At 33.2% G+C, this 23334-nt stretch overlaps 1 protein-coding gene across 3 annotated transcripts in view; it reads left to right on the top strand.

Moving 5' to 3' along the window:
• The window catches only part of Pibf1 (progesterone immunomodulatory binding factor 1), a 232488-nt gene that overhangs the window by 13907 nt on the left and 195247 nt on the right, over positions 1-23334 (top strand). For all 3 annotated transcript variants that reach the window (XM_046449462.2, XM_058580979.1, XM_058580978.1), the window contains exons 4-5: positions 1247-1445; positions 3012-3131. In XM_046449462.2, the coding sequence (XP_046305418.1) occupies positions 1247-1445; positions 3012-3131 (319 nt within the window). The remainder of the gene's footprint in view (positions 1-1246; positions 1446-3011; positions 3132-23334) is intronic.

Raw genomic sequence — 23334 nt, 5'->3', positions numbered from 1 at the left:
TCATTTGTTTTAAGATGAGAAAAATAATAGCATGTTTGTTAATGGGAGGTGAAATCAGATTGTTTTTTCTTGCTTTAAAATCTTTGGGTAGACGAGAATAATAATGGCTTCTATGCATGTTCTTTTTTTATTTTATATTTTTTTAGTCATACATGAAAGCAGAATGTATTTTGACATATAATACATACATAGAATGTACATACATCAATCATATTGTCTATTCTCTTCTGCTGCCCTTCCTATCCTCCCTACTCCTCCCTCCTCTCCCATCCTTTCTCTCTATCCAATCTAATGTTACACTTTTTTTTTCTTTTTCTCATTACAACATCATATATGTATTTTGTATAACAATGAGGTTCTCCTTCCATCTTCTGTGCAACTCCCCTTCTCTCTCTTTTTCCCTCCCGCCTTTTTTCCCTATTTAATGGTAGTCTTCTTTTCATTCTGTTCCTCCCTACCTCATTGTGAGTCACCCCCGATTATATCAGAGAAGACATTCGGCATTTGTTTTTTAGGGATTGGCTAACTTCACTTAGCATAATCTGCTCTAATGCCATCCATTTTCTATGCATGTTCTTTGAGAATGGAGAGTATCTGCACATTAGTCTCATTGGTTGAATGACTACTTTATGGTGGTTCATTGTTGCCATCTTAAAAGAGATATTCCTTGAAGTTCCAGGATAAAAGAGAAATGAAAATGAACTTAATAAGGAGAATCCAAAGCAGGTGTAAAAGACTTAAAACTTAAGCAGAGGAAATGTATAATTTTATGATTTGAATTTTTAGAATTATTCTTTAACAATATCAATTCCCTAATAGCTTATGTGGCTAGACATTTGTTAATTAGTATGGAAGTCAATTTTATGTATAACTGGTTAAGTAAATACACTTCAGGTTGTAGACAAGAACATATTGGGCAGCTGTGTACAGTGTTGCATGCTTATAATCCTGAAGACTGGGAAGCCAAGTCAGAAGAATCATAAGTTCAGCAACTTAGCAAGACCCTGTTTCAAAATTAAAAAAAAAAAAAGAAGAAGAAGAAGAAGAAGGGGTAGGGATAGGATTGAAGCTCAGTGGTAAAGAGAGAGCCAGTGGATCAATCCCTAGTATCCCCCAGCACAAAAAAAAGAGAGAGAGAATATTATTGGACTTCTCATTTCCTAATTTTATGTTATTATAGAGAACTTTGAGAAAGTCAAATTGCAAAGATTTTTTAAAGCTTGCCGTAAATTCTCTCCTAATGTAGAAAATACCAAGAACTAATGAAACAAGAAATGGAAACCATTTTATTGAGGCAGAAGCAACTAGAAGAGACAAATCATCAGCTAAGAGAGAAAGCTGGAGATATTCGTCGAAACCTACGTGATTTTGAGTTGACAGAAGAGCAATACACAAAGCTAAAAACTTTTCCTGAAGATCAGCTTTCCATTCCTGAATATATATCTGTAAGTGTTAAGTTTGCTGTTTATGTAGTAGTCATTAATGTTGAAGTACAGAGCTGATAAATTATATTAGGGTCCTGATCTGAAAATAGTGAGTGGTGTTCAGATCATCAAATTTTAAAGGTCTTTGACCATTGGTCTTTAAAGGCTAGCAATAAATAGGGCTCTGAAGTTATGGGCTACTTAGTCCACAGAAATGAATTATTTTATCATAAGTGATGGTTTATAATGTTCTCAAATGGAAAATTATGGAGGTGAGCCACAGATTAGTTGTTGCCCAGGGTTTATTAGGGATAGTGGGGGAGAATGGAGTTGGTGTGGTTGTAAGGTGAAGGATAAGAACTCTGTGGTAACAAGAATAATTCAAAATCTTTCTTGTGGTTTTATATAACCCTATGATTAGAATTAGTCTGTGACAGTGATCTAATATTGTTTGGTGTCAACATCTCTTTATCAGTATTTGCCATATTAGAAATTAAACCTGACAAATTTTTTTATATACAAGAATGTAGAACCAGGTGTGATGACACAAGCCTGTATTCCCAGCTTCTTGGGAGACTAAGGCAGAAAGATTGCTTAACTCCCAGAGTTTAAGACCAGCCTGGGCAACATAATGGAATCCTGTCTCCAAAAAAATGTGTGTGTGTGTGTGTGTTTACGTGTGTGCACACAATCCATTAACTATACAAGCTGCGATGTCATTTATTGAGAAGTTTCAGTTTATATACTTGTATAATAAATCATCACTAATTACTCTCTCCTAACTTACTAATTGGCTTCTGAGTCTTATAGGACCTTTACGATAAAACACTTTGCTGAGTTAGGGCAGGCCAATTCCCCTGAGAAAGTTAGGAGTGGAAGTAATCGGATCAAAAATACCTCCTGATTCATCCTGCTTATCCCTTGCACTGTAGTGGCAGCAGTAAACAGAGCTTTGCCAAGGACCTGGAAGAGCAAAGGATAGCACTGGGGGTGTGGTTTAGTGGTAAAGTGTTTTTTAGCATGTGTGAGGCCTTGGGTTCAATTCCCAGCACCACACACATACGAAAAGAATAGAGACTATCTCTTCATCAGTTATTTATTGTTTATCATATATTTAGACATTGCAAGAACCCGAGTGAATGTCTGAAACCTTGAATAGTGTTTTATCAAGTATGCAGTTTTTTTCTATAAATGCATACCTGTGGTAAAATTGAACAATTATTAATTTAAAATTAATTATTAATTTTAAAATTAATTTATTTATTTTAAATTTTTGTTGTTGTCAATGGACCTTCCTTTTTATTTATTTGTATGCGGTGCTGAGAATCGAACCCAGTGCCTCACACATGCTAGGCAAGTGCTGTACCACTGAGCCATAACCCCAGCCTGGTAGTATTTATTTTTATAGAAATTATTAAAATTTATGATTGTTTCTGGAATATTTTCAGACAACAGTTAATGGTAGGTAAAGGGAACTATGTAAAGTTAAAATATAGATAAAGGTCGACTACTGTATTGTAAATTAGCAAATTTTAATTGTAATTTGGAAAGACTTCTTATTAATTTTGGGTTTTTCTTTTTTTTAAGATTCGTTTCTATGAACTAGTAAATCCATTAAGAAAGGAAATTTATGAACTACATGTGAAAAAGAATGACCTATCAGAAGAATTAAGTACAAATAAAGGCCAATTGAAGCAATTGACAGAGGTTTGTATGGTTTTGATTATTTGTGGAAGAAGTGAGAACTTTTTCTATCAGGAGTTTCTCAAGATTTGTGGTAATATAAAAGTTGGTCATTGAAAAATGGCACTATGGAGTGCTGACTTCTGTGATTCTTCATAAGTAGTAAGAACTAGGTTAAATTGGGAGCAGTCACCTTACAAATTGAGAAAATAAGTCTATGATATTGATAGGTAATCCACAGTTTAGCATTTTGTTGTAACTGGTTTTCATAATCAAATACCTTTGAAATCCTAAATATGGCCCATATCTGAAAATTGCTATGTGATTACTCAAATGAGATATATGCACACAAGAGTCTGCTTAATAATTTAGGTTTATTTCTGATAGTACTCTGTCCAGAAGTTTTGGCAAGAAACAAGAAAGATAGGTGAAGGTATATGGGGAATCTTTTTTGGTTCCATAAGTAAGAAAAAGGATGTTTCGCCTTTTTATTAGGGTGACTTATAAGCTCTGATTTTCCTAGGACTGTCCTCATTGTTCCTGATATATAGTATTAATAGCACCCAATTCATTTTCAAAGGCCTCCCAATCTAATTGATAAATTAATTATAAGGTCATCATATTTATAACTCTTTATTTATAGGAGTGTGGACTAATCATTAGCTTGATTATAACATTGGTCAAATGTCTCAGAATACTATCATGTTAATGTAGTTTGCTGAGAAAAAGAAAACTTGCAACTCTAGACTTATTATTAATGTGATATATTTTTAACTCCATAGTACAATAAGTTTCTGTACTTTTCAGACTCAAATATCAGTAATGCCTTTATGTCTCAGAATTTAGTTTGATTTACCCTTGCTAACACCTTTAGATTGTTGATAAGAAAGCATAGATAATTAATGTGCTTTAACTCATAAGGTTCTTAGGTGTTTTAATGCATTAATAACTTTTGAACATAGGAATGGTTTTATTTATGAGTCTGTTAGTCACTGTTTCCATAGAAACAGAAACAGGGTGTGTGTGTGTGTGTGTGTGTGTGTGTGTGTGTGTGTAGGGAGAGAGAGATACTGAGATTGAGGGGTGGGAGAGATGAAGAAAAGTTTTAAGAAATTGGCTAGTTGAGCATTGTGGTGCACACCTGTATCCCAGCCAATCCCAAGGCTGAGGCAAGAATATCGTGATTTCAAAGGCAGGCTCAGCAAAAGCGAGGTGCTAAGCAACTCAAGACCTTGTCTCTAAATACAAAAAAAAAAATGGGTGGGGAGTGGGGGGCAGCGCCTGGGGATGTGATTCATTGGTTGAGTACCCCTGAGTTCAATCCCCTCTATCCCCCTACCCACTCATATAATTGTGGAAATTTGGCAAGTCCAAAATCTCGAGGTTGGACTGGCAGGCTGGATACCTAGGGAATAGTTGTAATTCAAATCTATAAGTAATCTGCTGCCTGAATTCCTTCCTTTGGAAGTCCGTCTATTAAAGCCTTCAACTAATTAAATGAGGTTCACCCACATTATGGTTAGTAATCTATATACTCAAAGTTTACTAATTAAATGTTAATCTCAACTAAAATAAATAAATAAGTAAATAACTTCTCAGGAGCATCTAGAATAATGTGACTAATGTATTGTGGCTTAGCCAAGAGAACTCATGAAATTAACCCTCATTTATAAGTTTATTTCTTTCAGATTTATCACCTCTCAGCTGAAAGCATAATCCTAAATTTAACAGTATTATAAACAGAGTTAAATCACAATAGGGAAAAAACTAATGTCTTACATATTCAATAAAAGGAATTAGCAATTCAGAGAATGTGATATAGATACAATAGAATATGATATAGATACAACATTATTTTTATGTTGAGGCTACCCTTAGAATTTGGTTCTTCTACTCTGTTAAGAGCCTAATACAAGTCAACTTACCAAACACTAAGAAATAATAAATTGAATAATTTAAAGTGAGAAATAGAACCAGATCATTAAGCAGCTTATTTTTTTTTTAAAAAAAAGACCTTTTAAATAAGAATAGTAAATAACATTATATTTAATATTAAAAGAAATTTTGCTACATATTGTTGGGGTTTATTTATGAGGTGGTCATTAAATTACCAACTAGTCACAAGCTCCTTGTTTATTGAAAATATGAAATGAAATCGGGGTTTTTCAGTTGGAAGCATCATTTTTTCTCCTGTTAATTTTAAATGTTCTCATTTGGGTTCTTTGATGGTATTTCATGTTTTTCTCCTGTTTAGTATGTGGGCATTGTATACAATATTTAATTTGGTGGCCAGAGGCAAGCAATGAAAACATAAATAATGCCCATCAAATCCAAATGGAGTAGCAAAAAAATTTTTGAATTTTTTTAGTAGTGCCATTAAATTTCAAGTTTCTTAACCCCCCAAAAGTAAGTTTTCCTTTTATGAGAGAAAATGCAGATTTCTTCCCTAAATGATGTATGAGAGAAAAAGTAATATCCTTTTCTCATAAGTTTGATGTAACATTGAAAGCCTTCAAGTAAAGATACAAAGACTTAGGGAAGTCTATTTCTGTGGACAGTCATGCAGAAGTATGACAAGAGGACAAAAGGTATGATCTAATGGTAATAACTAGGGAGGAACTTAACAAGGTTTGTTCAGATTCTTCTTGACCTTTCTGTGTGACATTCCTTCTTTTATAGGGCAGGACACTTGTCACATGAGGATCTTCAAGGGAAGAGCAAAAGAGGTGGTCAGAGAGTGACCTTCCTAGGCTTCATGGCCTGCTTCAGGGGAAAAGGAATGAGGGGACTTGCAGTTTCTATGACCTGCTTTGAGAGAGAGGGCAGGAGAAAGTCAGGAAAACCTTGCTTCTGCATTTTTCTCAATTTCCTTCAAATTAAACTACTCAGTATGATAGGGTAACATATTTGGGGGTATCATGTTCTGAGCTCTGATGGGAATAAATATTTTGTAGTGAGCAAACTGAAGCATAATCTAGTGAAAGAGAGTACTCATTGATTTCTAAGTGCTTTTGAATTTGACAAGAAAATGAAAAAACAAGTATTACATTGTTCAGCAGATAATAAGATACATTGCCATGCAGTTAATGGCTATAGAGACTATAAAGTTACTGATTTTTAGTAAGACTTCATCCAAAATTTTTATATTACATTATTTGAATGATCTCTTCATACAGTAATTCAGCAAATACTTTAGCCTAAATCTTACATTTGTTTAAGTTTTTAATTTTTCTTGTCGGCGGGGGCGACTGCCGGGGATTGAACTCTGAGGCACTCGACCATGAAGCCACAGTCCCAGCCTATTTTTGTAATTTGTTTAGGGACAAGGTTTTGATGAGTTGCTTAGCTTGCTTTTTTGCTGAAGCTGTCTTTGAACTCATGATCCTCCTGCCTCAGGCTCACAAGCTTCTGGGATTATACGCATGTGCCACCGTGCCCAGCTAAGTTTCTAATGTTTAAAGGAATGGTGTGGGTCTTACAGATGACTTTATGTGATTTTAAGGTTCAATAAAATGAAAATTTTGAAAAAAAATAACTATATGGTATTCACACAATAATTTTAAGGGGCCTCAAGAGTGAACCTGAAACTGCAGCACATATATGATAATTTTGTTATCAAATAGAGTACTTAGAATAGGTCTAACTGCTTGAGAACTGATAAATTACCTGCCCGACCATAGAAATTAAGGACCTCAAGAACTACAAACTGAACCAAACCTCTGTCTTTATAGAATTTACATAATGTATGAGGATTGAGATCAGTGAATATTTTAGATAAGTATAAAACCATGGGAGAGAGTCAACAAAGAATTCTGTAAATGAACGTGTTATAATATTTCACTTGAGTGAGAACTATACATGTGAACAAAAAAGAAATGAGCAATGAAATATGTAAACAAAAAGCCATCAAGAAGGTTCTAAATTTTAGTGTAAAAAAGTTGACAGACTCTTTTTTATTATGGTTAAAGACACAACATTAAAGTTTACTATTTTAGCTATTTTGAAATGTACAGTGCAGTAATATTAGGTATATTCACATTTTTAGGCAACAGATCTCTGGAACTTTTTCATCTTGCAACCCTGAAATTGCATACCCATTATTAGACACTAATCTGCCCCCCACCCCCACCCCCTCAGCCCTTGGTAAGCAATTCTGCTTTCTGGTTCTATGATTTCAACTACTTCAGATATTTAATGTAAGTGGAATTTAATGTAAGTGGCACTTATAATTAGAATCATACAGTTTTGATACGTATGTTGTGACTGGCTTATTTCACTTAGCATTCTGCTCTTTTAAGCTGTGTAATACTGCATTTTATGTATATACCACATTTTCTTTATCTCTTCATCAGTCATATCTGGGTTTATTATACCTCTTGAAAAAAATTGGCTTTTTTTTTAAATTGTTATCCTGAGTTCTCAGGGAATTGATTTCTCTTTTGTAACTGAAGAATGAGAGTCAAAAAGTATAAATAGAAAGGAGTTCAGTGAAGACAGAAATGTTCTCTAGGAATAATTGTTTAGTCCAATCTTAATCAGTATTTAACATTTTAGACATTACATTGGTAAGAAAGAACTAAGTAAACTCTTTGTTTGCAGATGACACATTTTATGAGCAGTGAAATATCACACCAGTAGGGAAAATTAGAAAAGATTGCAGAAGTAGATAGATTTTAACTTATTCATTTGATTTTCTATAATGTGTCAGTTTATCCTCCCCCAAATTGGCATGTTGGAAAAAATGGATTACCTGCCTCAGAGTGTATAATTTTTTTTTTTTGTACTTAAGCATGGAATTTTTTGCGTTTAGAATTTCAATATGGTTGTTTATTATAATTTTCATTTCTTGGCTACTTCATATTTTCTTTTATACCATTGAGAATAGTTCACATAGCTGCTTTAAAATTCTGACTGTTAATTCTAATATCTGGGTTGCCTATGATGTTTGTCTTTTCTTTTAAAAATATGTCACATGTTCCTGTTTCTTCATGTGTCAAGTAACCTTAAACATTTTTATTTAAATCATAGAATAAATTTGAATGATATCATTGTGACTATTATCCTGTGGAGACTCTGAATTTTGTATTCCTCTAGACAGTTCTGATGTTTTTATTTTAGAAACAAATTAGCTTGATTATACTCCAACAATACATTTTGTTTCCTGGGCACCCGTGCAATTTTAAGTTCAAATTTTTTGGTTTCAATAGGGCTATGTGGAGTTTGTCCTATACATGTGTTCTTCAGAGAGCAGCCAGAGATTTGGGCAGAAATTATCAACAAAATTCAGATTTTCCCCTCTGTGGCTATCTCTAGAATTCCTTCTTCACTTTAGAGCAGCTGCTGTTGTCCCAAACTGTCTTTTGGTTCTCCATTTTAAAAAGACTAAGGACATTCAGTTGCACCTTTGTCCATCCAACAGGGCACAGAATGGGCCTCCCCTTACAGACTACACACCATTAGAAAACAAACAAAACAACTAGGAAACTCACCAGGGATTGTTCTCTTCTACTTTTATATGGATTCCTATAGTCTGCCTAATTTTGATCAGGGAGATTGAGCCCTTGGATGTTTGATATTTTGTCCAGAATTTATAGGTGATTTTGTGGCAGGAGTGGTCAGATGGGAGCTTATGTGACCATTACCTGAAACAGATTCACCATTTACATGCAAGTGAAAAAAGAAAATCCAGTCTATGAATGCCATTTCCCTAAAAAGAATCTTAGCTCTTTGGAGACAATCTTTCTTAACATGTTAGGTTTTTACTGACATGAATGAGAACATGTTAGATAATATAGAAAATAATTAGAAGTAAAATTAAAAACATCATCAGACCTTGAACAAAATTTGCAGTTTTTATAATACTGTTTGTAACTTTGATTGTTTATACTTTTTAGCAATCAATAATAGTTAATTTTGATAAAACTAAAATCTGGTAGTTGGAGAGTTGAGTTTACTATTTGAAAATACATAAAGATTAGGATGGATACCAATAGATAAAAAAAATGGGATTGAATATTATAAAATTATGGTACAGTAAGGGGAGTACTCTCAAAAGAAGACAAATTAAGGACAGTATAAGAGGATACTACTATTCATAGAGCAGGTAGTAAACAAATGGAAACTTAGAAGGAAACAACCAACAAATGTAGATGTCTCAGACATTGCAATAATAATGACAACTTCACAGTGATTTATTAAAAGAAATGGTTTTGAGAATGGCAATTATGAAAACACACTTTCCATTTTAATTTAAAATAATTTAGCTTACCTTATCCGAAATGGTCTTAAAGTTTTTACCACATGGTGGCAGTATACCTCCATCTACTTTTTAAAAACCCATTTTGGGGATACCTGGGAAATCTTGTTTTTAACCTAGAAGTCAAAGCATTATATTAACCTTATTTTCATTTGTGTTTGTTTCATATCAGCTTCCTACAACTAATCAAATACTATTTATTCCCTAGTAAAATTCAGTAGATCTACTGAGAAGAAGCATTATAAAAACCAAAGCTTTTTTTCCATAATATGTGGTCAGATCAAAGGTGCCTCAATTATTACACTGATTTCAAAATTATGTCTTCCAAAAGCACTCAGAGATGTTAAAGTCACACAGGTACACAATTAATTTGATTAGACTTTGATCATATAATCCGCTACTTCATGGCAAGTATGAGGTGAAAATTGTTGTAGAAATTTAATAGAATATAATTCTTGACCTTTAAAAAGAAATAGCATGATGTGGCAATTTTATCAGATTTCTGTAATTTTCTTTCATTTTTTTTTCTAGATTTTTAGTTGTTTGCAAATGATATGTGATACTAACACCAGCAAATAGAGCTTACCTTTTACTCAAGCCTGGAATTTATAAGTGTCAGTGATATATAATTATAGCACATTTTGATCTGTATTATGTATGTGAATTATGTGTAATACTTAATGTGTATGTACTTAACAGATATTTTTATTTCTTATTCTCTTTGAAATTTTTGTGCATCTCATGCATCTAAGTTGTGGGAAGCTGTTTTGTTATTGTAGAGTTAATTCAGTGTGCTTCTTTCATTACAAAGAAAGCAATGTTAATAATACTATGTGAGGTATTGAGTCTTAAGAAAGCTATTAAGTTTCATGAGGAAATGGTGAAATGTTTCTCTCTTATGAGAACTTTGGTAACTAGGAAGCAAAAAGTGTTTTGGTCAACAAAACTTCCTTGTTTAGAAACACAGTTATATTTCTGGAGAAAAATTCTGCAAGATTACCTGGAGGCTCAGCATAAGTATTCATATGTAAATAATCCAGTTAACTGTGTTTGTATGAAAATTAGATTTTTCATTAATGATAAATACTTGTTATTCAGGTTCTTGTGTTTTGGAAAGTATGAACTGTTTTCTGAAATTTCTTTTTATGCTGCTAAACTGATGAGCATAAAATTCCTTTATAAGATACAGGTTTATAATGTTACCCTTCAATTATAATTATCCTAGAATGTTGAACATACTTGTTAGAAAACAATAATAGATATGCTTGTCTCTTAAAGTAAATAAGCATGCTTAAAATTTAAATTCATGGACACCTTGTATTAGTCAGCTTTTCATCACAGTAACCAAAATACCCAACAAAAACAACCTAGAGGAGGAAAAGTTTATTGTGGGCTCACAGTTTTGGAGGTGCAACTCTGTTGCACTGAATCTGAGGGGAGGCAGGGAGCATCATGGCAGAAGGGCCTGGGGGAGGAAAGCTGTTTTAGTTCATGGTAGCCACAAAGAAGAGAGGAGAGAGAGAAAAGAAGTTAGGGAGAGAACATATAATCAATCCCCAAGGATATAGCCCTAGTGACCTACCTTCTCCAATCACACCCTACCTGCTTATATTAGTTCTTTTCAATTATTAATCAATGAAATGGGTTGATCCACTTGTAATTCAGTTATTTCACCTCTGAACATCCCCGCATGAACACAGGAGCTCTAGGGTGACACCTCATATCCAAATCATAACATACCTCAAGGGTTCTAATTTGGGGCTTAGCTGGAATTAAGAATCTCAGTTTTTAATAAACAATCCAGGATTTTAATGGGGCAGATTCATGGACCATGAACACAATTTAAAAATGAAAAAGTTTTATTTACCTATTAATTACAGTGAAAAATAATCTTTGACTTCTGGATTAAATTTCATGGTTTTTAGCATTGTGTTTTAATGCTACTCTTTGTCTTTGGCATAAAAGTAATATATTTTAATGTATTGAACAAATTTAAGAATATATTGAAATCACACTACCTGAAGCATTTTAGCATGTTATTACATTTCTTACTTACATGTCTAAAACCTACCTATTGCGCTCTTACAAAACTATTGGATTTTTATAAGTAATGTGACTTATAAGTAAACGAAATGAGGGGGGAAAAAAGTTCATGGAAAAGTTATAAAAATAATTTTAATTACGGCATCAGAAAGAAGTTTGTTTTAGCTGATTATTTCATATTCATTAAATGAGGAAACAACATTTCAAAGAATATGACTTCATTTTCTACTACATTTATTATCTTAAGTTATTAGTAAGATTTTTAATTTCATGGATAGGTTTTGAGGGATTTATTAGATATTTATCAAGATAAAATTTTGAACCAAGTAACCAAGAGGGTGTTTCGTATTATGGAAGGAGAAATCAACTCACAAGGGACCTTTCCAAATACCTTGGATTAAATCCAGAGATATAATGACCACTTTATTGTCTCAATCTATGTAGTATGTCTCAATCCAAAATCTGCAGACATATTTTTAAGTGAGATTTCTTTTGGGTCATTTTTAGTTTTATGATTTAATTTCTTTATTGTGATTTAATTAGTAAAAGTACATATAATGTGCAAGTGTAAGAATTAATAAATGTATATACTACATGTTTGGGATTAATCATTTATAAGAGATTGCTGTTAATATTATGTCACTGTCCATATTTGCATTTAATTTTGTGATGGCATCACACCACAAATAATAATTTAAAAAGTAGGAATTAATATGTAAAATGGGCATTTCAGCCAAACAAGGGCTTAGTGCTGTACTGGATCACTGTATGTATAAAGATTTCATAGCTCAAATAGAGAAAAAATGTGCCCATATTGAGTCCTGATACTACTAGGTATAGCCTTGCCAAACTTGGACTCAAAATGAAATAACTCAATTTGTTTTAACATTTTAACATCTAATTATATATCCCATATGGACTACTCAATAGAATAACATTTTGAATTTTATAGTCAGTTCAGACTACTGAATAGAATAAGCCTTACTGTTTTAGATTTAGTTGAAAGAAGTGGGGGGGAAAGGGGATTCTAGAAGATGACAATATTAATGGATCCCCCTCACCCACCCCTGGAATTCCAGTTATCTGATTTTATATATTTATTTATTGATTATATATTTTCTTCTGATAAATGACTGCTCAAGTCTTTGGCCCATTTGTTGATTGGATTATTGTTTTTTGGGTGTTAGGATTTTTGAGTACTTTATTCTAGAGATTAGTGCTCTATCTGATGTGCATGTGATAAAAATTTGCTCCCATTCTGTAGGCTCTCTATTCACCTCATTGATTATTTCTTTGCTGAGAAGAAGCTTTTGAGTTTGAATTCATCCCATTTATTGATTCTTGATTTTAATTCTTGCACTATAGGAGTCTTATTAAGAAAGTTGTTCACCCTTAGTATCTTAAAATAATTTATTATTTATCACATCTCTAAAGGTTGATAGGTTCAGCGGAGTATTTCTCACCTGACTGACTTTTGAGTCATTTGTCATCTGAAGTCTTCTTTAATTTGGAGAGAGGATAGAATGGCAGGCAAATCATTTCCCATTTGGGTCTCTAAAGGACCTTTTAACAAAGCATGCTTTCAGGAAACTCAGACTAAACTCAAGGGTGTTAAAGACCTAACTTCAAAATCCCAGTACCCTATATCTGCCACATTCTGTTGGCTAAGCAAATCATTTAGTGAAATATTTTCTACTTCTCAGTCAGGGAAAGCTTACATACAAAAGGAAGAAATTCTTAGAAGCCATATAGGGGATAGAAAATCCCAGCATTTGGGATTTTCTCCCCAGACCAGAGAAAGACCCTGGAGACAGTATAAGATAATGCTGTGCAGAAGCAGAACAGATTATTGGCAGAGCTTGGCCTATAGAAATGTATGGATCTCTCTCCCAGTATGGATTGTTTTCTTTGCCTCCAGAAAGCTGAGGAACACATCAAAGTTTTCCATTTAAAGAAAGAGTTTTTTGTTAATATACTTTGTCTACAACCAGAGATATGAAAAAATTGTGCTCTATGTGTGTAATATGAATTGTAGCGCATTCTGCAGTCATATATAACAAATTAGAATAAAAATTTTTTTAAAAAGGAAAAGGGGAAGTTAAAAAAAGTTTTTCATATTGATCTTCAAGCAAACCTACCTCTGTCTATAAGAAATATGCTTAATGCAAATTAATAAGGAAATATTGAAAAAATGATGGACTAAAAGTTATAGGAAAAAAGAGCAGGAAGGTAATATTAATGTCAGATAAGGTGGATCTAAGACAAAAACCCCCAAACAGGCTGACAAAGTACATGAGTAATAAAAGGTGATTTTGTAGTCATACAATTTTACATAGCAAATGACAGTAATTGTAGAATAAAAATTTTGGAAAAATGGGAATGTGATGAAATGCTATAGTGTTTAGGAAACTTGATATCTTTTTTGAGAATGGGATAAATGTAATGGACAAAAAATAAATATTAGAAGATCTAATTCTATCATAATTTTGATTCACCTGCTATACAGAAAGCCTAACTTTCTTGATCAGAGAATAAGCTTTTTAAATGTCAATGAAGAATTTACAAAACTATCATGTTTGTTCTCAGTCATATGATAAAGTAGTAAGTTTTTTAGGTACAGGTTTTATAGTTTATTTTTGTTATAATATAGTAAAACCAGAGGAAAAAATAAAAGGTGAAGGGAATTAAAATTGGTAGTTAAGGAGCATATCTTTTGGATCAAATAGTTAATAAAAACTGAAACAAGAAAGCAATGAAAATATTTTATATCAAAATTCTGAAAGCTGTGCCAAAGGAAAATCTTTAGCCTTAAAATGCCTTTACTATTATTAAATAGAGAGGCAAAATAAATTAATGTGTTACTCATCTTAAGAAAGCAGAAAAATTGTCGGGTATGGTGACATACCTGTAATCCCAGCAGCTTGGGAGGCTAAGGTAGGAGGATACGAGTTCAAAGCCAGCCTGAGCAATTTAACAAGGCTCTAAGCAACTTAGCAAGACGCTGTCTCTAAATATAAAAAGGTGTGGGGATGTGGCTCAGTGGTTGCGTACCCCCTGGGTTCAACCATTAAAAAAAAAAAAAAAAGGCAGAAAAATGGGTTGGGGCTGTAGGTCTGAGGTAGAATACTTGCCTCCCATGAGGCACTGGGTTCTATCCTCAGCACCACATGAAAATAAATACATGAAAAGATACTTTGTCCACTTACAAATTTTTTTTGAAGCAGAAAAAAATGAATAAAAGTAGGTTGTTTGGAATTAATGAAGAGATTTGCATCTATATAACAACTTGAAAACCAAAAGTAAAGTGAGGCAACAAAATGTAACTTATTAAATTGACAAAAGTGAAGAACTTGAATAGAATGGTTACCATAGAAATATTACAAAGGTGAATGAAGGTGTACAATGATAAGGTTACCACTAGATTCATTGATAGACTTTCCTAGGTATTTCTAGAAAGTCATGTGATTCCAGTATATTATACTCTACCAGACAATTGAAAAAAGGTGGAAAATTCTAAGAAATAATACAAAAGCAAAGGGGAAAAAAAGTATAAGCCAGTTTTACTTACTACTACTGATGCAAATAATCAAAACATTGATAAATATTGTATCAAAAGACTAATACTTAGGTCAGGTTCAGTGGCCACGCCTGTAATCCCAGGGCCTCAGGAGACTTAGGCAGGAGGATCGGGAGTTCAAAGCCAGCCTCAGCAATAGTGAGGTGCTAAGTAACTCAGAGAGACCCTGTCTCTAAATAAAATACAAAATAGGGCTGGGGATGTGGCTCAGTGGTTGAGTGCCCCTGAGTTCAATAGCCAGTGGTACCCGGCTCCTCCATCCAAAAAAAAAAAAAAAAGACTAAGATGATACAAAGTATATTTCAGGACAGAAACAATAGGCCATTACATCAGGAAGTTACAGAATAGCCTTGTGAACATGTCAGTAAATGCAACAGTATTCTACACTAAGCTTTTATAATTTTCTTATGTAAGCCCATTGTCTTCCTTGCAAAAAAAATATTTCTCCCATGGCCATTTCTAGCAAGGAAGGTAATAGACTTATATGAAAACTATAAACTCTTAGTGTTGAACATGGAAATACTTGGAAGGGATTCAGGCTATAAAATAGCATATTTTCCTCTATTAATATTTTAATCAAATACAATTAAATTTTATTCCAGTATTTTTGATTATTTGGGAAGGGGAAGTTGGAGTGAAGAAGTACAGTGCAGGTTTGGATGTTGATAAATTATTTTAGTCTATATGAAAAATAAATGCCCCAGAATGCCATGGAAAAGAAGATGCAGGTGGGTTAAGGTGAGAAGTGCTGTACCAACCAAAAGCTCAATATAAACTTCAAAACTTACTTGGTTATTTAAAAGTGGTATTGGCATAGAATCAGACAAACAGCCGTGGAACAGGATAAAGAAATAGATATAATTATATACTACAAGAGTGGTAGTTCAGTTTAGTTGAAAAGAATTATGGGGCCTTAGTACAAGTGGATCCTAATCTGTTAAAAGTTTACCCTCATAGTTTATATGCTATACAAATTAATTCCTTGTGAGTTTAAAATTTAGAAAAAAAAATTAGACAATTACTGGAATAATCCCAGAGGTTTTTAACATATGGTCCACAAATCTTCAGGGGGTAGCAGAAAGAAATTATTGCCACTTCTAACTAAAATGTGGCATTTCCTTCAATTACAAATACAGACAGAAAATACAGCAAGATTACCAATTTCTGTGAATGGCAACATATGAAACCTGATATTTTAATATCACAGTGTAGTTATTGCAGATATCTTTAGAGTTTATGCTTGTGGTACTTCAGCATTATTGTAGTTATTAGACTTTAGACCCTTTACTAAGTATTGTCTTTAATGCATTTGTAAAGAAGGACATACATTTTCAAAATATTTTGATAGTTTTAATTCAGTATAATTTATTTTCTTTATAATTTCACGTATTTTAACTTAAAATTTTAGAAACAATCTCTGGTTTCACCAGCATCATCAAATTGCTAGTGCGGCCCATGACAAAAGAACTTTAAAATATCCTTAATTTAGATGATTATTAACAGTGCTTCTCAACTGTAATATGAATCTTCTTGGGATCTTGTTAAACTGAAGTCTGATGCATTTGTTCTGGGATGGCAACCCAAGATCATTCATTTTTAATAAGACTCCCAGGTGGGATAGTGCTCCCAGCCTAGGCCAGTCCATGGACCACACTGAGTACCCAAGTTCTGGAACTGAACTGTCCATTCTAGTAGTCACAACTACATGTTATTATTTGAATTTACATTCATTTAGATTCAGTTTTTCAGTCTCCCTAGCTACTAGTGGTAAATGGCTACCATATTAGATGATGCAGATATAGAACATTTTCATCATTATGGAAAGTTTTAGAGGACAGCAAACTGTTCTTATGGGTAAAGACTATAAATAGACATTTCATAAGAAGTACAAATCCAAATGGCCAGATGTTCAAACTTGCTAACATTTGGGGAAATAAAATTTTAGTAACAATGAGAGCTGAGGTTGCAAAAAGAAAAAACTCTAATATGTATGCAGGCATAATTTTAAAAATATACATGTTACTGGAGGAAATATGAATTGTTGCAGCCTTTTGGACAGATGTCTTGCAACATTGATTGAAATGAAAAATAAGCGTCCTTCAACAGATACCCCACTATTGTGACTGTGTTTCATAAAGTACTAGGCTATGTTTACTGTAGCATTGTTTCTGGCAGCCAACTGTGGAAAGGCAGGTAGTGGAAGGGAGGGGAAAGGACTAGAAACAAATGCCCATCACTACAACAAGGAAATGGTTGCATAAACCATGATACAGTCTGCATCATGGAATATTGTGCAGCCATTAACCTGAATAAATTAGAAAATATCAATTTATTTAGGTTTTTCATAAGACAGTGTTAAGTGAGAAAACCTGACTGCAGAAATCAAAAATCCAAGTATTCCATTTTGTTGTTGAGGGAGAAATGACCACTCTGTCTATATGTGTGAGTGTATGTGTGTGTGTGTGAGAATATGGACATGGAGAAGAATAGGGAAAGATTTCTTACTTTACATGACCTACCTAGGGATGAGGATAAATAGGAGGAGAGAGAGAAAGGAGATTCTTTTAAAGTTCTACTCTGAAACTCAGTGCATATGATAATTCCAGTATGCATTTCATTTGTTTATGTAATTATTCATATTTGTTAAAATAGTTAAAATATAAAATTATGGCAATTTACAAGTAAAACAACGTTCTTGCCATAAAAGAATAATCTTTTTTTGCCATACATCCCCACTTGCTTCAAGAACAAAAGAAAATTTATTTTAACTTGACTCTTATGGGTGAATCAACTTAATCCTTTTATCCTTTCTGTGCTTGTTTGTTAATACTTTAATCTCAACCACTAAAAAGGTACGGAAAGCTATTCTTTTTTTACATTTAAAGTCTTTGGTTAACAGGTGATATTTTAAAGATAATTTATTAAATCTCAAACATTAAGACTTAATTTATTTAGTTCAATCATATTAAGTATCTATTGAAAATTGATTCTTCAAATTTGTTTCAATAATTTCCTAAATAAAATATTAGGTATATAAATTGTCTCCCGTCACATCATCATAGTGTTTTGTAACGGTCTAATCCGCTAGATCCATGAGCTAGGGGTTATGTCTTAATACTAACAACAATGGGTTAACAGAATAACAGGCTCATAATAAATAATAAATGAGCCAATGAATTACGCAGCACTAAAAAATGACAAAATCATAGAATTTGCAGGGAAATGGATGGCACTAGAGCAGATTATGCTTAGTGAAGCTAGCCAATCCCTAAAAAACAAATACCAAATGTCTTCTTTGATATAATGAGAGCAACTAAGAACAGAGCAGGGAGGAAGAGCAGGAAGAAAAGATTAACATTAAACAGATACATGAGGTGGGATGGAAAGGGAGAGAAAAGGGAAATTGCATGGTAATGGAGGGAGACCCTCATTGTTATACAAAATTACATATAAGAGGTTGTGAGGGGAATGGGAAAATAAACAAGGAGAGATATGAATTACAGTGGATGGGGTAGAGAGAGAAGATGGGAGGGGAGGGAGGGGGGATGGTAGAGGATAGGAAAGGTAGCAGAATACAACAGTTACTAATAGGGCATTATGTAAAAATGTGGATGTGTAACCGATGTGATTCTGCAATCTGTATTTGGGGTAAAATTGGGAGTTCATAACCAACTGGAATCTAATGTATGAAATATGATATATCAAGAGCTTTATAATGTTTTGAACAACCAATAAAAAAAATTAAAAAAAAAAAAAAAGAATAAAAATGTACAGGGATGTTAAAAAAAAAAAAAAAGAATTAATCAGTTTACTTACTTTGCAGAAACAGCAGTTAAGTCCAGAAAACTTGATTTGCTACAGTAGTAAGTAGCAGTCAGAATTAGAATTCATGTGTCTTGTTCCAATCTACAGTCTACCACACTTGATGAAAGTTCCCTTTTCCATATAAATTATATGATTTTTTTCCCTTTAAAAGGCTTAAACTTTTAAGTTCAAATTCACAATTATTCAAACAGATATAATTGAAAAATCACCATGTAATTTATTAAATTTTCTTTTTAACCTGTAGCAGACTTTTAATACTTCAGTTTTGTCTATCTTCAGAAGTCAAAAATTTTCAAAAATAGTAATACATTTCTTAAAAAGCTTAAAGGCAAAGAGTAGACTCTGGCAGAACAGACTCTGTTGTTATGTAAATGGAAGTCTGTAACAATCAAAGGTTAATTAGGTTCCTTGTTAAGTGTTGGTTGCTTGGATTAGATTATTGATAATGTGAAACTGTGGGAATTCTGAAGAATGAGTTCTCGATTACCCAAAACAGCTAACCAAGCCGCTTTTTATCATTCACTGAGTTGCTCTCCAATGTAGGCTGCTTCTGATTTGAATCACTGATACTGAGGTAAATGTCATAATATTGTGTTTCCATTTCTTAGTTTCCCTATCTCCTCATAGTCCAGAGATAATTTCATTTATTAAAGTTTTATTTTGATAAGTAAGTTGCCACTTTCTTCTGATTTTACATAGTACAAGACAAAAGATTTAAATGATGCTTAGAAAATCATCATCTCCAAAGTAATTGCTTTTTGGTTACACAGTTGCTATTTAAAATGTGTTTATTTAATACCATATTTGAATACTTAACTATTTCTTGTAGAAACACATTTGATGTTACTTTTCAAATTATTTTTTAATATATTTTATTTTTAGTTGTAGATGGACACTGTTCCTTTATTTGATTTATTTATTTTTATGTGGTGCAGAGGATCAAACCCAGTGCCTCATATGTGCTAGGCAAGCACTCTACCACTGAGCTACAAACCCATCCCTGCTTGATGGATTTTTACAGAGCAAACACACCCAATTAACAACCACTCAGATCAAGAAATAGAAGCCCCATTTGTGCTGTCTTTCTCAAAATCTTTAGAAAAATTTTACATATATGATGCATAGAATGCTATTTCAGCTGTGGTTAATTTCAATTGGAAAATAATTTGTTAAGTACAAACATTTCCTATACTTTGAGTATAGTTATTTTAAATGTTAGTGCTTTTAACATTAATTCATTCTACAAGCATTTCCAGTGTAATGACTGTTAAGGGTACTGGGTGTATGGAGGAGAGGTCTTTAAGGAGCTCAGAATCATATGTGGATATATATATATATATATATATATAGGGAAAGGGGATTTTATGGACAAAACAAGAAACTTACCATTATAGTAATAGATTTACTATTTTCAGGCTAGATGTAGCTTGCCTTATTTCATTGTATGAATCATTTAGAAGACAGAAAAGGTGACATTAACTCTAGCACTTCAGAATCCGTTACGTTTCTGACAGGTAGAAAGCTAGCATTAGCAAACAGTTTAAATCGTCTCAATGGCTTGGATCATTCTTTTTTTTCCCTGTGTAATTTAAAAAAAAAAAAAAAAAATTGAGGGCCTGGGATCATGGCTTAGTGGCAGAGCATTTGCCTTACATATGTGAGGCACTGGGTTTGATTCTCAGCACTGCATATAGATAAATGAATAAAATAAAGGTCTGTCAACAATTTAAAAAAATGACACTTGCCTGTTAACCCACTTACTTTTACGCAGAAATTTTTGGTTAGAAAGATTTGGTGAATTGAAATTGTGTCTGATTCTTTATGTTTGAAAAGATTACATTTATTGCATCTCTTGTTTTAGTCTATGTAATGTCCTATTTTTGCTTCCCATTTTCAACAGACATTAATCACACACCTTATATTTAAAACGCAGAGGACTAGATTATAGAAAACTTCCTAAAAATTTTCTATATGTTGTAGGAGGCAAGTAATGTCAGCTCTCCTCACATGCAATACATTTTCTGACAGAAGTAAGAACCAGGTGCTATAAGAAAAGATAATGTGGACATCTAACTCAAAATTGCAGCTTAGTCTTCCCACAGAAGTTGATGCTGAGCTCAGGTCAGGGAAGAATGCTGATGGTAATATAAAATAATCTTTTCTCTTGTTTTTAGTGTCATCCACAAAGTCTACACAGTCTTAAGGTTTTGTCTCTTATTTAAGGGAAGATGTTATTTTACACATTTTTCAATGCTGTACCTTTTTCTATTTTAGTTTGTAATAAGTGAAGCAAATTTTTTTTTTCAAAACAAAAGTAATCATTTTTATTTTCAGTTGAAAAGTTCTAAGCAAAGTATTAGTAGGAAATATACATTCCTATACTGAACTTCTGCCTGTATTTTCTTATATGGTGTTTAAAGAAAGTTTTTATGTACATATACATGCTTATATATTACATGATATATGTACACATATATACAGACATATTTTTTTACACGTAGACAGATACCATATTTTCTCCCGTGGAATTGCTGTCTCCACCAGGAGTTCATATCCATATATTTTAAAGTCAGATGCCAGTATCCTCCTTAGATGTTTACCCTTTTAGATCTTTGTACTACCACTTTCACAAAACCTCTGCTTCTTTGTGTACTCAGGTCATCTGGATACTCTACCTTATACCCTTCCTCTTTGCAGACCACTGGAACATTCTCTTAATATAGTGAAAGTCTTGCTCTAGATTTAGTCCTCCTTTTCACTTCAACTGCTGTCTGTGTTACTTCTGTGATTCACCTACAACCCTGAACTTTTATTTCATTGATCTTCTCATCTCTGGATATTGCCTCTTCTCTACTTTAACACTGTCTTATTGCCCACATTCTGTTACTTGCTACCAGAATTGATTTACTTCTGAAGTTATTAATTCAATTTGATCCACTGAATATATTGCTTCCTGTATTTCCACGTTTCTGAATCATCTGCTTTCAACTCATCTTTAACAAAATTTCCAATCCATATAATTTATCAGTCTCTTCCTAAATCTGTCTTCCTCCCTCAGGATGCATGTTAGCAGTCTTAAGCCTTTCTTCTACCATTGTTCTTTAATTTCTCCCCCAATTTCTTTTCTCAAACCAGCCTGAGAAAAACTTAACTCTCCCTTTTTTAACAGAGTACTCCTGGAGAAAAATCACATAAGGAGTAACAAGCACTACAAGTTAATTGTTACCAGCTTCAGGTGGGCTCACACAATTATACTGTGGTCCTGTTTTTTCTAGTTTTCTCATTTTCTTCAGAAACTAATTTAGGCATTTGCCACCCTGCTCACATTTCCAGCTTTTACTTTTCCTTCTCACTGTCAACGGATGACTTGGTCTTTCATTTCACAGAGAAAATGGAAGTCCTCAGATGAGAAATTCCACAATTTCATGCCACCAAACCTACACACTTACTTCCATATATACTCATTCCAATTTGTTTATTCTTCTTGCATATAGTGGGATGACTCTTGTCCTCAATGAATAAAAAAATCTTATATGCCTTTGGAAACTAGGTGGATATTATAAATATGTGAAGCATTAGAATAAGGAGTATTCTGTGACCGGAGGCAAGTTGATAAAAGCTATTTAAAAAGTTAGGTTTTTAATACTCTGTATTAGGGTGGGAAAATTGTCTTCTATGACAAGGGTAGCTGCTGATCCCACCCCTAAGTCCTCTCTGGGGATTAGCCGTCTATAATAGTCCTCTTTTCTCCAAAATAAGCACCTCTTTTGATGTTAGTTCTTTCCCATCAATATTTGAAAACCTTTTAGGTGGACACAATATCTTTATTTTACATTTATGTGGTGCTGAATATCGAACCCAGTGTCCCGCTCATGCTAGGCGAGATCTCTACCACTGAGCCACATCCCTAGCCCCTAGAAGTTTCTTACAGTCTTGGAGTTTGATAAGCTTAGAGCACTCACTCCACTATTTAGGAGCTCTTGGAGATTTGATTCTCTAAGCCTCAGTTTCCTTACCTATATATAGAAATGAGGATAGAGCTGGGGTTGTGGCTCAGTGGCAGAGTGCTTGCCTAGCATGTGTGAGACACTGGGGTTCAGTTCTTAGCACCACATACAAATAAATAAAATAAAGGTCCATCAACACCTAAAAAAATTTTTTTAAATTTTAAAAAGAAATGAGGATAATCCTTATATACCATCATAAAGTATTGAGATAATGCATAGAATATAGCAAAAAACAAGAATATACTGAGTATTCGGTATATGTGCTTCAGTCTCTGCCACTCAGCCTTCCACCTTGATACTTAAAGGTTTGTTCTCTCTCTCTTTTTTTTTAATTTGAATTCTTTTTTTTATTGGTTGTTCAGAACATTACAAAGCTCTTGACATATCATATTTCATACATTTGATTCAAGTGGGTTATGAACTCCCATTTTTACCCCGTATACAGATTGCAGAATCATATCGGTTACACAACCACGTTTTTACATATTGCCATACTAGTGACTGTTGTATTCTGCTATC

This window comes from Marmota monax, unplaced genomic scaffold (genome assembly GCF_021218885.2).
Source record: "Marmota monax isolate L192 unplaced genomic scaffold, Marmota_monax_Labrador192_F-V1.1 WCK01_AAM20220418_F8-fsc00137, whole genome shotgun sequence".
NCBI lineage: Eukaryota > Metazoa > Chordata > Mammalia > Rodentia > Sciuridae > Marmota > Marmota monax.
Note: the sequence above shows the minus strand (reverse complement) of the source record. Positions and strands in the feature narration are given on the sequence as shown.